The sequence below is a fragment of the Polypterus senegalus genome, chromosome 8 (genome assembly GCF_016835505.1).
Source record: "Polypterus senegalus isolate Bchr_013 chromosome 8, ASM1683550v1, whole genome shotgun sequence".
NCBI lineage: Eukaryota > Metazoa > Chordata > Cladistia > Polypteriformes > Polypteridae > Polypterus > Polypterus senegalus.
In genome coordinates, this window is record NC_053161.1 from 40,395,568 (window position 1) to 40,411,184 (window position 15,617).

Here is a 15,617-nt window from a genome sequence, read left to right on the forward strand (position 1 = left end):
CTTGAGACTGTGCAGGGAGACACAGCAAACCTTCTGGCAATGACACGTATTGATGTGCCATCCTGGAGAAGTTGGACTACCTGTGCAACCTCTGTAGGGTCCAGGTATCAGCTCATGCTACCAGTAGTGACACTGACTGTAGCCAAATGCAAAACTAGTGAAGAAACAGTCAGAAAAGATGAGGAGGGAAAAATGTCAGTGGCCTCCACCTGTTAAACCATTCCTGTTTTGGGGGTCATCTCATTGTTGCCCCTCTAGTGCATCTGTTGTTAATTTCATTAACACCACAGCAGCTGAAACTGATTAACAACCCCCTCTGCTACTTAAATGACCAGATTAATATCCCATAAGTTTCATTGACTTTATGCTGTACCATTAAAAAGTGTTCCTTTAATTCTTTTGAGCAGTATATATATATCTATATATCATCTATCTATATATCTATCTATATCTCTATATATCTATAGATCTCTATATATATATATATATATATATATATCTATATATATCTATCTATATATATCTATCTATATATATCTATATATATCTATCTATATATATCTATATATATATATGACGGCAACACTCATAACAGTGACAAAACAATTACATTGACAATCATGTTATGTTATTTTTAAAATATTTCCTTTTCTTTTTCATAACTTCTTTAACACACCACTTCTCCGCTGCAAAGCACAGGTATTTTGCTAGTAATAATAATAATAACAATATTATTTAATAATTGCCATTATTAGTGCATAAATGGATTTGAATAATTGCATGTAAACTATTTGCCAAAATCTGTTGTATGTAAACGATACTGTTTAAAACGTTTTTTTCATCAGAAAACCCGGTTTCCACGTCTACCTGCATTAGTTTAAATGGCAATTTTACCACTCGAAATAGGGCAGATGCGCTTACTTATCATGTCGACTGGGCAACACAATGAATGCTGCGTCTATCTATATATGTCTATGTATTCCGTTGCCTGCTATAGGAATGTACTCTCTCGACTATTGGCATTGGTTTTGCTCCTTGCTATTTTTGTTATACTGCGACGGTGGTTTCCCAAGCCTTTGTTATACTGAATTCCTTTCTCATCATTTTCCGTTTCTATTCTTACACCGCCGAATGCTACGGTGGGCTTCGGCTAGTAAACAATAATAGAGTACACATCTGGAATTGAATATGCACTCAAACAAGCACACACAAAAGTTTGTCAAATTTATTTTATGTTCTAAACAGCAAAATATTCACAAGTCAATGAATAAATAAAAGGCATATCTTTTTACTTTATCGGTCTTAAATCAGCACTGCTAAACTCTTGTATAACATGGCAACCCCATTGTTGTATATAAAACACAATTTAAAAGTGATAGTTATTAATTTATGTAACTGAACTTTTCAAAGTTATGTGATTGGTTTCTTAGTTTTTGCAAGTTTTGCCTAGTTAACAAAAGTAAAAAAGATGCAAAAATACTAGCTTAAGTCTCCCAAAATATCAGGGAACTATGTGCTCATTTTTATTTTTGAGACGTTACGTTTTTATTATACCTCTTAAGAAGCAGTTCATCAAAATGAAAACCTGAAAAGGCAGTTCTCTTATGTTGAGCCGAGCCCAAAACTTCCAAAACAGAACAGTCTGTTTTGACAGGAGCACTAGATGAGAGAGGGTGTTGTCGCACGCGCATAGGGAGCCGCAGAGAGACCCAATTAGCAGCGTAACATATCACACCAGGGGACGAAGACAGGGTACTATCCTTTTTTCTTTCTTTCGTGTTCACAGAAAAACAGAAACATCGCCATAGTACACGTGACTTTCCCTAAGCCACGCACCTTCACTTCTGCATTTTCCCTAGTCCACCAAAGATGACGTCATGACGTCGGTTCCTTCCCAGCATCCTACTCTGCAACTTCCGGTCCCTCTTCATAAATGTTCCCCTTTCCATATGCCTGTTGTCCGTTGTACTTTGTATGAACACTGACCTGGAAACGTTTTATTTTTGCAAACTGTACAGTATACGGGGCCGGAAAAACCCCAAATCTTTATGTGCTTTTGTCTCTTTATTACAGTGTATTTTAACAATAAAAGACGTGTACTTCTTAGAAATAAATAGAGGCAGTCCACAAACTGGTTGCAGTTTATAAATAATCCAGGATTATGAAGCATGTATCTCATTAACTTCAGTAGCATAGACGTAGATCATAGATGTGATGGGCCCCAATTGCACCATCACAAACAGTGGCAGCTTTTGTAGTTTAGAATTAATCAAATGTACATTAATTCCCAAAATTTTTATTGTGCACAAACCAAATGTCTGTTGCAGTACACATAAACTGCATCTCCTCACAAGTCATTTTTAGTTCACCTTCAGTTTTGTGATAAGGGTCATAAAGATGCTTGGTGAATGTTTTTCTGTCAGAGACATGCTTCGAGGAAGCAGTATCTGAAAGCAGATGCGACTCCACAGTAGATATGGGCTGCAAGTCCCCCACAATATAACAAACAATAACAGTTTATAACAGAAGGTGCAATAGCAAACTTGTTTTAAGCTATGATATCTATATGTTGTTGTTTTACAACTGAAGACAGAACATAATAGTAAAGTGGTACTGTTGCCAATAACTTGTGAAAAACAAAATCAGTGTGGATTTTAAGTAGTTTGCTTAAACGGTAATGGAATTACTTTTCAGGTCAAGGTAAAGAATATATTACTTATATTTTTAAAAAAAGGAGTGCATTATATTATTTCTGACACAAAAAATTAATACTACATAAGGTGTTATGTTATACATTACTCTCATCTCTGGTGAAATGTTCCTCCCACCCCTAATTATAAACACAGTTTAATCTAGCAACACACATTTCCAGGGTAAATGAATGTTTATCATAATTGTGGAAAAAAACATGACTTCAGAAATACCAAACTAATCCTTTACCTGCCAATAGATGTAATCAAGTCATTAAATTCAATAAAATAAGCAAAACAAATCCTTACAGAGCTGCTTGATGAGCAGAGTCTCATACGTTTAGCTTTCCTCTGGGGACTGGAAGGCACTTCAGCTGCAATGTTGGCTACTTCACCCTGCCCCATGCTTCGAGTGACTGGCCTCTTTGTCCTGAACAGCTGACCACTGGTCTCATCAATGGGGCTAGGTGAATCACGGCTCCGGGTGCGAAACAGAGTGGGTGAGGAAGCAATGTCTCCCTGATAAAAACAAAAAATAAAATTTCAAAAGGTGTAAAATAAATATTCATAGTACAATTTTTAAAAGCAGAACTATAATGGAAGGTAGTTACATTAATAGTATATTAAACTAGTGTCTTTATTTATTATTGGTGATCAAAACTATTCAAAACTTAAAATGGAGGACTTCATTGGGATGGGTGCAGATATTTTTTTTTCTTTTACTGTATCCACTCTCTTAAAGAAAGTTTACTTCTCACTGTTTAATTATATTTTGTTTTTCCAAGTTCAACATTCTGTAAAAGCCTGTTTTCTGGGATTTGTTATTTGTAATATTCAGAAATACAGAATTGTATTTATAAATTTTAATTCTCAATAATACAACCTCTCTCTGTGATGTACAAGTTATGTTCTGTATTTATTCACTGTCAGAGAGATCTAAGGTTGTTCAATCTAGAAAAAGAACAGTAAAAAAAAAAAAAAGCCACTAGACACCAAAAGATATCATTGCAACAGGTATCCACATAATGATTGAAGTAAAATAGGGCAAGAAGTCAAACAAACGCTGGAATCCAAATACAACTAAGAACTACCCTAGAACAGATTAGTTACAATGAAAAGCTACACTTGTCTTTAGGTATTCAAAAAAAAAAATTGTACTGACAATGCTTAGTGCAACTGCCTTACAGTTCCTGGATCACTAAATTAACTGGAACGAGTAAAAAGTGTGTTCACCAAATATTTAATAGAATTTTCATTCCATATGTTAAATTACGTTTTGTTTTGCTTCTTTTACGCATTCTGTCAGACTGGCATTACAGTAAAACTGTAATAAAGACTTGCGCTTATTTTTGGACAGATGCAGCACATTTTCATTCAAATGGAACAAACAGGTATGGAAAATGAATGCCTGCTAATATATGATAATTAAAAGGTATGAAATCAGTTTTAAGTGAAAGAACAACAAACAATATAGAAAGGAGCTAATGCAAAATAGTAAGGACATCATTATTTTATTACTACTGTAAGTCATAATGGCCAATGAGCAAATAAAGAGAAACCAACATGGAAACATATTAAAGAGAATCTAAGAATGCCAAATGAAACAATGAATTTACTGAAAAACAATAATTAACCAAGTTATACACAAAAATAATACACTTGATAGGCAAACATATACAGTGGGTACGGAAAGTATTCAGACCCCCTTCAATTTTTCACTCTTTGTTATATTGCAGCCATTTGCTAAAATCATTTATATTATTTTTTTTCCTCATTAATGTACACACAGCACCCCATATTAACAGACAAAAAAAGAATTTTTGAAATTGTTGCAGATTTATTAAAAAAGAAAAACTGAAATATCATATGGTCCTAAGTATTCAGACCCTTTGCTCAGTATTTAGTAGAAGCACCCTTTTGAGCTAATACAGCCATGAGTCTTCTTGGGAAAGATGCAACAAGTTTTTCACACCTGGATTTGGGGATCCTCTGCCATTCCTTCTTGCAGATCCTCTCCAGTTCTGTCAGGTTGGATGGTAAACGTTGGTGGACAGCCATTTTTAGGTCTCTCCAGAGATGCTCAATTGGGTTTAAGTCAGGGCTCTGGCTGGGCCATTCAAGAACAGTCACAGAGTTGTTGTGAAGCCACTCTGTTATTTTAGCTGTGTGCTTAAGGTCATTGTCTTGTTGGAAGGTAAACCTTCAGCCCAGTCTGAGGTCCTTAGCACTCTGCTTGGCCGCATTCATCTTTCCCTCAATTGCAACCAGTCGTCCTGTCCCTGCAGCTGAAAAACACCCCCACAGCATGATGCTGCCACCGCCATGCTTCACTGTGGGGACTGTATTGGACAAGTGATTAGCAGTACCCGTTTGTCTCCATACATACCGCTTAGAATTAAGGCAAAAAAGTTCTATCTTGGTCTCATCAGACCAGAGAATCTTATTTCTCACCATCTCAGAGTCCTTCAGGTGTCTTTTAGCAAACTCCATGTGGGCTGTCATGTGTCTTGCACTGAGGAGAGGCTTCCGACAGGCCACTCTGCCATAAAGCCCTGACTGGTGGAGGGCTGCAGTGATGGTTGACTTTCTACAACTTTCTCCCATCTCCTGACTGCATCTCTGGAGCTCAGCCAAAGTGATCTTTGGGTTCTTCTTTACCTCTCACACCAAGGCTCTTCTCCCCCGGTAGCTCAGCTTGGCCAGATGGCCAGCTCTAGGAAGGGTTCTGGTCGTCCCAAACGTCTTCCTTGGGAACCTTAAGTGCAACAGAAATTTTTTTGGAACCTTGGCCAGATTTGTGCCTTGCCACAATTCTTTCTCTGAGCTCTTCAGGCAGGTCATTTGACCTCATGATTCTCATTTGCTCTGACATGCATTGTGAGCTGTAAGGTCTTATATAGACAGGTGTGTGCTTTCCTGATCAAGTCCAATCAGTATAATCAAACACAGCTGGACTCAAATGAAGGGGATCTCAAGTATGATCAGAAGAAATGGAAAGCACCCGAGTTAAATATATGAGTGTCATAGAAAAGGGTCTGAATACTTAGGATCATATGATATTTCAGTTTTTCTTTTTTAATAAATCTGCAACAATTTCAAAAATTCTTTTTTTTGTTTGTCAATATGGGGTGCTGTGTGTACATTAATGAGGAGAAAAAATAATTTAAATGATTTTAGCAAATGGCTGCAATATAACAAAGAGTGAAAAATTGAAGGGGGTCTGAATACTTTCCTTACCCACTGTATATTTTTGTAATACTGTAATGTAATGAAAACCTAAGAAAAAGGAAAAGAAATGGAGGCACTAGGAGAAGAAATGTCACAATTAAGAAAAATACATCATTAACAGAGGGTCCATCCCACCTTTCATCAAGAGTTTAATGGTAAACCAAAAATGACCTGACAGAAATAAAAAGTCTGAAAACTAAATTAAAACCCTAAACAAAAGACACCCAAACATTTATTTGATTTATTCACAAACCTGATGACCAAGAAATGCATAGTGCCATCCTTTTATCCTGTCACAGTGATGGCATCAGCACTGCGCATCTCCAAGAGATTCACAGCAATATTGTGGTAACTGCGTCTCAAAATGACGGCATGCAGGAAAAAGATGCAAAAAAGTACAAATACAAAATGACTTCTAAATCAAAAAAATGTCAAACTGATTCTGTGACCTAAAAACATGTACAAGGATATAATTTGTTGAGAACAAGAAAATGTGATTTATACTGGTTATCACCTTTATTTGATAAGTGAACCGTATAAAATATTGTATAAATATATTTAAAATTGCTTTTAGAAATATCTACTATAAAGTGAATAAAATGATCTATGCTTAAGCATATTTATCAGAACTGATTTAAATAGTGAGAGAAGCTGGAAAGCTTAGTGTGAAAGCAGAGCAGGTGATCAAAATTTAAAACCATCTTGCTATAGGATAAACAAGGAAAGCAGGAAGCTTTAGCTGCAACTCTGTAGTGATGCTTCTTTGGAAAAGTTATATAGACACACGATACAGACATATCACTGGTCTTTATCAGCTGTGTGCTTCGTCAATCAAGTAACCTTTCTAATTTTTCTGCCATTATGAAGTTTAAAATCGTATGGTGACCTACCAATAATACATCAGATATAAATCCCACTTACCAATAATCGCTGGCTATGCAATGTGAACTAACTTCACCAGCTGGGACAACGACATTGTGCCTCAATAAAATAAGGTCCTCTAATGACACAAAGATGAAAAATAAGCACGTCATTTAAGTATTGCCTTATACATTCTTCATACTACACGGTACACAATTAGAGACCTCTAGTTGAGAGTATTCCTTTAAGAAACACGGTGTTAACCCCCTGCCGCTGATAAATGAATGGTTTAGGGCTGTCAGATCAAATGTCACAATTTGAATATAATTCAAATGTGTGTATAATAAATCTTATTAGATTAGATGAGATGAGATGCTTTCTTCAATACTTCGGTATAGCACAAATCTGTTTTGGAACATCACTTCCAGGATCATCCGATTCTTATTTTTGAATAGTTAGCTTTTATTGCCATTAGTAAAAGGAAGGTGCTTCACAATATATTTTGTGACAGATTTTTCTACCCCGCTGCATTTACATTTTTGTTTCAGTTTTCTACAAAGTAAAAAAGACAATTAGCTTAATTTATTCCTATACAGTATGTTATTCTTTGACCAGTTGCTTCTGCCTGTAATGCAGCACTGGCACCCCACACTGCAAAGTATCAAGCTGTTTTCCGCACACTCAAATCCATCGATGCCAGCCAATTTTCTTTTTTCAGATAGCCAAGGAACTAACTATAGCTTAGGCTTCTTGTGATTTTATATTTTGTTTTGTAGCTTTCCAATAAGCAATAAAATCCCTTAAACGTTTTTTAAATAAGCACCCGATACATATAGAAATGAGAAAAAAAATATTTATATTAAATTGTTTTGATTGTAAGAGAAGTAAAGACAGTGTCAAGTTGTATAAAACAGAGATGGCTAGGTAACATTATACCTTCTGGCATTTAGGAGTAAAAACCCACAAAGCTGGGGAACTTCATTCTAAAAGTGTTTGAGGTATCAAACTGATTTAATCTCGGCTTCTTATTATAGGCAGAAAAAGGCAGATAGCCCAACTCAGCTTTATCTTTGATTACATCAGATTTTTCTTTCTCAATGAAAACGTTTTTTCTGAAGGACTGTGTTTTTAGGTGTCACATCTGTTTGAAACCTGCAGTTTTCACATGCATCTTTCAGGGAACAGTGCATGAGTCATTAGCACTTAATTCTTTACAGAAGCACAGCAAATAAAAATGCAAAACTAATAGCACTTTAACCTACATTTGAATATATATGAATACATACTTATTGTTATGAATATTAAAAACTACATTTTTGGATAATTTACCAGCCCTATAAACAGTTGCTGGAAATCTATACTAATAAAAGGCAAAGCCCTCACAGACTGACTGACTGACTGACTCACTCACTCATCACTAATTCTCCAAGTTCCCGTGTAGGTAGAAGGCTGAAATTTGGCTGGCTCATTCCTTACAGCTTACTTACAAAAGTTAAGCAGGTTTCATTTCGAAATTCTACACGTAACGGTCGATAATGGTCGACAACGTCCGCCATGTTGAACTTTCTTATTTATGGCCCCATCTTCACGAAATTTGGTAGGCGGCTTCCCCGACGATTTCAGTAGTGGACACTTTGATGTTAATGAATGTTTAAACTCTCAAAAGCTGGATGTGATTTTATCGATGAAACCGGTTGTGTGCTTACAACGCTTGACAGATGCCAAATGTCACTTCAACACAACAAATCCTGCAAATACTGTCGTAATTGAAACAAACCATGAAACTCAAACCGATTATGACAGCAGCAATCCAAGCTGTGAGATTTGAGACAAGATTACTGTTCACATGGCCAACTGTAAGTTACATGCTCAAGAGTAGGCTCAGCGCACAGCTTGGTCATGTTACAACCAGAGGGCCGAACTGACAATATGGTATACAAAGAGATCTTAACAAATAATTATTGGCATATTGTCCCACAGTTTAAAAAGGTTTAATTTTCTTCTTAATAAAAATTTGAATGCAGTACTTCACCACTGCGAAGTGCGGGTATTTTGCTAGTCCTTCTATAAATTTTAAACACCCTAAAAGAATAGGTGATTAACTTCTTATTTATAAAGACATTTTCATTTAAAAGTGGAATTGTCACAATATGAGAATTTCTGTAATGGATACTAATACCACTGAAACTCCACAACATGCAATACCTATTCAACACCATGGGCAAACCAGAAAGTGTCTCCATCAATCATTCAACTGAACAGTGTCTTTTCTGTAATAGATTATAAAATATAAATACTAATAGTAGCAGCAGCCTATAGTGGTACTGTAATCCCTCGCTATACCGCACTTTGACTTTCGCGGCTTCACTCTATTGCAGATTTTACACGTAAGCATATCTAAAATATAATGCAGATTTTTGGCTGCTTCACAGGATTCTGCGGACAATGGGTCTTTTTACTTCTGGTACATGCTTCCTCAGTTGGTTTGCCCAGTTGATTTCATACAAGGGAGGCTATTGGTGGATGGCTGAGAAGCTACCCAATCAGAGCACGTAGTTAAGTTCCTGTGTGCGGATTGGCTCTGCGACGGAGCGCCAAATTCGATTCCACGGCGTTAACCAGGAAGTCTTGTCTCGCTCATTCAGCATCAACGTGTTTCGCTGTGTAAAAAGTTAATTTTTGTGCTCTTTTGTGTTTATCTTTATAAATAGTCAAGCCCTTCGTTATGGCTCCAAAACGATCTGCTCCTGCTATTGTTTCAGGGGCCATGCCCAAGCGCCAACAGAAGATGCCAACGATTGCCGAAAAGTTAAAAGTTTTGGATATGTTGAAGGAAGGGAAAAGCTACACCGCTGTAGGACGCCATTACAGCATCATTATTAGTAGTATAGATAAAGAAAGAAATAAACATATATTGCAAAAGCCTTTTAAGACCGAGTCTTGTAATACACTGGGTGCACAATTATTAGGTAAGTCAGTATTTTGACCATATCATCATTTTTATGTGTATATTCCAACTCCAAGCTGTATAAACTTGAATGCTTATTGGATTTAAGCATGTCAGGTGATGTGTATTTGTGTAATGAGGGAGGGTGTGGCCTAAGGAGATCAACATCCTATATCAAGGTGTGCATGATTATTAGGCAGTTAGTTTTCCTCAGGCAAAATGGGCCAAAAAAGTGATTTAACTGACTCTGAAAAGTCAAAAATTGAAAAAAGTCTTTCAGAGGGATGCAGCACTCTTGAAAATTGCTAAGATATTGGGGCATGATCATAGAACCATCAAAGTTTTGCTGCAAATAGTCAACAGGGTCGCAAGAAACGTGTTGAGAAAAAAAGACGCAAAGATTTAAGAAGGATCAAACGTAAAGCTACCAGGAACCCATTATCCTCCAGTGCTGTCATATTCCAGAACTGCAACTCAGAGTGCCCGGAAGTACAAGGTGTTCAGAGACATGGCCAAGGTAAGGAGGGCTGAAACGCGACCACACCTGAACAAGACATAAGTTGAAACGTGACGACTGGGCCAAGAAATATCTGAAGACAGATTTTTTTCTAAGGTTTTATGGACTGATGAGATGAGAGTTTCTCTTGACGGACCAGATGAATGGGCCCGTGGATCAGTAATGGGCACAGAGATCTACTTCGACTCAGATGCCAGTAAGGTGGAGGTGGGGTACTGGTATGGGCTGGCATTTTTATAGATGAGCTAGTTGGGCCTTTTTGTGTTGAAGATGAACTCAAAATCAACTCCTAAACCTACTGCCAGTTTTTAGAAGACACTTTCTTCAAACAGTGGTACAGGAAAAAGTCTGCATTTTTCAAGATGACCTCGAATTAATGCTCCACCACATTCATCGAAGTACTCCACTGCATGGCTAGCCAGTAAAGGCCTTAAAGATGAAAGAATAATGACATGGCCCCCCTACCTCATCTGACCTAAACCCTATTGAGAACTTGTGGGCCTTTCTTAAACGTGAAATTTACGGGGAAGGAAAAAAATTATACCTCTCTGAACAGTGTCTGGGAGGCTGTAGTCACTGCTCCACAAAAAGTTGATTGTCAACAGATCAAGAAACCGACAGACTCCAGGAATGGCAGGCTTATGACTGTTACTGAAAAGAAGGGTGGCTAAATTGGTCACTGATTTTTTTTTTTTTTTGTTTTGAAATGTCAGAAATGTTTATTTGTAAATTTTGAGTTGTTTGTTTATTATTCTCACTGTAACAGATGGAAACAAACAAGATAGGAAATTTTTCATTTCATGCACACTAATAATTGCCTAATAGTTGTGCACACATATGTATTCCCCTGATGATATTCACACTCACATTTCCTTTATTAAACATTTATGTTTAGCAACATTTTGGATTGACTGATAGCACTGTATTTGTTCCATATTAAAATGAATCCTCAAAAATACAACTTGCCTAATAATTGTGCAAACAGTGTGTGTGTGTACTGTATAGACTAAATAGTAAAAATTAAAGATTTGCAATAAGAAAAAAATCATCATTCAAAGATCTATTTTACCCAGGTTTTCTGGTTTCCCATTCAATAAAAACAAGCAAGCACAACTAGACTAATATTGCCTTTCAAAACATCTTTGTGAACATAAAGAAAAATCATATATAGACAAACCAAAGCAAATGTACATCTCCATTGACTGACAGAATACAGCCTCAGCAGTGGTTATCAGAACAAGCCCTACAATTCAGCCTACTTAAGAAAGCTTTCAAACTTGTCACACACTACTGAAATTAAGTGATCTCGAGAGCATATAATTCAAACTTCAATATCATCTTTCTGCAGAAATTGATAATAGTGGAAAATGTTTAAAGTATCTGTGTGAAAACAATTAATCACATCACAAATGTATTTTGTGTTGGCAGCAGAGACTATCATTGTAGAACTTTATTTCCTAATTTTTTGCATTTCTACATTATTTTTAGCTTACTATTTGTTTAATGTATGTAAAAAGAATACATGTGCATTCTCCAAAAAGTGCAATAGTAACAACATAACTCCAAGAGGTGGAACTGACCCCTTCAAAAATCAATAGTTTTAAGCTTTGACAAAAACAAAATACAGTAAAATGTTGTTTCATCATGTCATATGAAATATAATGTACCAACTCCAGGTGCGGTGGAGAAAGGACGGACACAAAGATACAATCAGCCTAGAATGACCGTTTATTGTCCTTTTTAGAAAAAGACCCTGATCAACTCTACTATTAGTCTCAGTAGAAGCTGCTCTTTCTGTTCAAGGGGGAAATCACTGTCTACACGAGCCTTCTCACTGCTTCAGACGCATTCTTTCCTTTTCAAAGTCGGGTCATCCGACCTGCCATGCTATTCATCTCACTTTCTTTTAAAGTTCACTGTCTTGAACACAAATTTGTAGACATGATTTCTGCAGTTTTTCTTTTTGAAAACTGTTAAGAAGTGAAACTATCTGTACAGACTGGAAATTACACTTGAAACAAAATTTTAGGATTCACAATATACAACAATCCCACATATATTTTGGTGTTCTGGGGTTGATGGGATCAGAGGTTCAACATTGTCACATTTTTTACCTGCATTTTATCACTCTTTAATGTAATATTGTTTTTATTATGAGTATGCTGCTACTGGAGTATGCGAATTTCCCCTTGGGATTAATAAAGTATCTATCTATGCGCAGAGTATTTTGAACAAAGTTGACAAGTTTAATGAAAGAGCAGAGAATTACATCAGCTGGATATAGAAGCTTGATGCCAGGATCAGTGGTCCTGTCTTGAAAGGGGGAAGCGGTAAACAGTATATTAAGTTATGTCATTTTTCTTTATTTTCATCCAGCATGCTTCTACCAGGATTTATTAAAATGTCAATGTCCTCCTATGCATTGGACAGAACATGTACAATTAAAGTACAAATGAATTATGCAAGTACACCATTAAAATAGCTCAATTCTTTAACATGTTAATTTCAGACATAGGGCACAAGCTTAACTCCTCATCAATGATTCTGCGTAGGTTGTCTTTTAGCTGTCTGAATGTAAAAGGTGTATTTAATCTCAGGAACAAAACAGAAAACAGTCAAAAGCCGTAGTTTTTGGTAAACAGTTATGCATCAAGGACTACAATGAAAGACAACTGAGACATATCACATTGCAGTCTCAAAAAAAAAAAAAAAAAAAAAAAAAAAAGAAAAAGGCGGCAACTCCCCCACTTACAAGTTGGACCGGGCCAATAACCTGTCAAGAATAATGAACTGTGTCCTTTAATTATTGACCTGATTATTGTTCCTCGTCTGCGAAGAAAATGTAAAAGTACAGCGTGTATAATGAAAATGTTTTATGAATAATAGGGAACTTTTAGTATGATTACTGCCACTTTCACACCACAAAAGACATTAAATAGGCATACAATATTAATTAGTTCTTTGATATGGAAAATGTCAATCAGAATTTAAAGTTTAAAATTTAAAACAATTAGTAATAATCTTGTACTCAACAAAATACTGTACTTCATATATACTGATGTGAAAGACAGAGGAGCACATCTCTGGGAAACCAAGTTCAATTCACAGTTACACATTCTCTCTGTGTAACAATGACTTTTTTTTTTAATTTGCACTGGTTTTCTCAAGGTACTGCTACTGCTAAATTAGCATATTAAATTAACTCATTTTCAAAACTGGCCTGTTAAAAGCGAGTCTCCGCATTTGCAGAAGTGTGCCCTGTGATTAACCAGGATGTTACCTAGATAAGATCCTTCCTACAGATCTATAGTTAAATAAGTAAAAATGTTTTTTGTTTTTTTTTAAACAATTGAGCCCAACCAAATACATGTATACATGTTAAAGGCATTAACAATATTTACTTCAAAGATGCAGTACTTCACATTTTAAAAATTTACTCTAGGATATTCACTTCTCCAAGTGAAAATACTTTTGCATATATAGAATACTAACTCCTCATTAAAGATGCATCTTACAGCTCCTTAAAATCGGAGACACCACTAGTACGAAAAACATTTTCCAATATTTTTTTTTTTTTTTTTAAAACAGTTCAGTCAGAAAATCATGTGGAAAATTTAGTTATTTTTTTTTTTAAATAGCTATAAAATAGCTGTAAAAATGTAATTTGCACTCAATCCATTCAACACACTTAACATTAGAATCCCTGAAGCCTGGGAAAATATTCATAATGTCGGACCACCTTTATTTTACTTGCACCTCCTTACCATTCCATTAATTGCACACTGATAGTGCCTTTGTTTTGCAAATGTGTTAATCAGCCAAAGGCAGGCAGCCTGCAATCCCCATCTCCCACCGAGGCAGCTGAAGTCAGACACAAAATACAGTATTCACAATTGAAGTCTGTTTGTATTCGGTTTTATTCTTGAATAAAGCACACTTGTTTCAATGATTTGTTAGAGACTCAAATCCAATGTATGCTTTTATTGTACAATAGTAACAATTATAGCAGTCCACCACTAAAAGTGCTAAATGCCAGAAGGACTCGGGATGGAACCGGCAACGTCTTGATTATGTTGGTGCACTTCTAACCCCTGCACCAGTGAAGTAGATATCTGTAAGACTGCTGCGTTTCCACTGTGAAAGACGCAAACATCTTTATGTCGCATCAATTGATATTTGGCTTGTAAACATGTAAATTGAACAATTTATTTCTCTTTGGTTTTATTCTTGAATAAGGACACTTGTTGTGTTATACCAGTCTTCACGTCAATATTTTGTTGTTATTACTATAACATAAGAAATATTTTGTTATAATTGTGTTCAGAAATGTCATCTTCCATTTACACAGATCATTGTAGATACAGAACACACATGAAATGTATGTATTTCAAATAATGATATATTATTTTCCTATACAATTCCAGACACTGCACTCCCAGATAAACAGACTTCAGCTGTGAGCAGTATGTGTCTCACATCAGCTGCCTCAGTGGGGGATGGGATAGCAGGCTGGCTGGCTAGCTCAGCCAACTGACACATTTGCAAAACAAAAAGGGTGCTTATCGGTGTGCAATTAACATAGTGATGAGGAGGTGCAAGTAAAATTAAGGTGACCCGGCATTACAAATATTTTCGCAGGCTTCAGGGATTCTGGTGTTAAGCTGCATAACAGCTATCTTGTATACAACTAAAGATGACCGAGTTCAGTCACTAGCACATGAACCACAAAATACAAAATAAGAATTTTGTGTTATACCTGTTCAGTACATTGTGACCGTGCAGAGTCTTGACTACGGAGAACCATCCGACATGGTGATACACATGTAGGAGTCAGCCTTTCTCGTCCTTCTTGAGTGTTCAGATTTGAAGAATTAACTCCTGAACCATCCACACCTTCAGAAACAGCACTCTCAATTTGTTGAAATGACCAAAGTCCCACTTTTCTCAAGCACAAGGAGCAACTGATCACTGGTAGCCTATATGTCTCTAAAGACTGACTGCAAGAAATAAAGACATATCAGACAAGACCTTTTTACATCAATTCTACGTCTACAACAAAGAAATAGTAAAATATTGAAAGATAATGTTCACAAGGATAATAAAAGAAACAACTGATACTAAAATACTTCAAGTGGACAAAGAAAAACAATATAAAGTAGCTAAATATTGTAAATATAATTCCCTAGGTTATACTGTGCTGCTTTTAACTGCAAGACAATTGCAACATAATTACATACTTATCAACACCTATCACTCATTAATCATGAACCTTGAAAAATTTAGGAAGGTTGTCTTGAAGACTGGAAAATTCAATTACAAAACATGGGGTATTGCAGTTTGATATACTGTAGTTGCAGTTTGTTTCCCTTATTGA

The 15,617-nt window shown here is 36.1% G+C and overlaps 1 protein-coding gene across 1 annotated transcript in view; it reads right to left on the bottom strand.

Moving 5' to 3' along the window:
- zc3hc1 (zinc finger, C3HC-type containing 1) overlaps positions 1-15,617 on the bottom strand; it is a 53,067-nt gene that overhangs the window by 22,034 nt on the left and 15,416 nt on the right. The window contains exons 7-8 of the mRNA XM_039760995.1: positions 15,000-15,240; positions 3,000-3,209 (exon numbers count right to left, since the gene is read on the bottom strand). Coding sequence (XP_039616929.1) covers positions 3,000-3,209; positions 15,000-15,240 — 451 coding nt within the window. The remainder of the gene's footprint in view (positions 1-2,999; positions 3,210-14,999; positions 15,241-15,617) is intronic.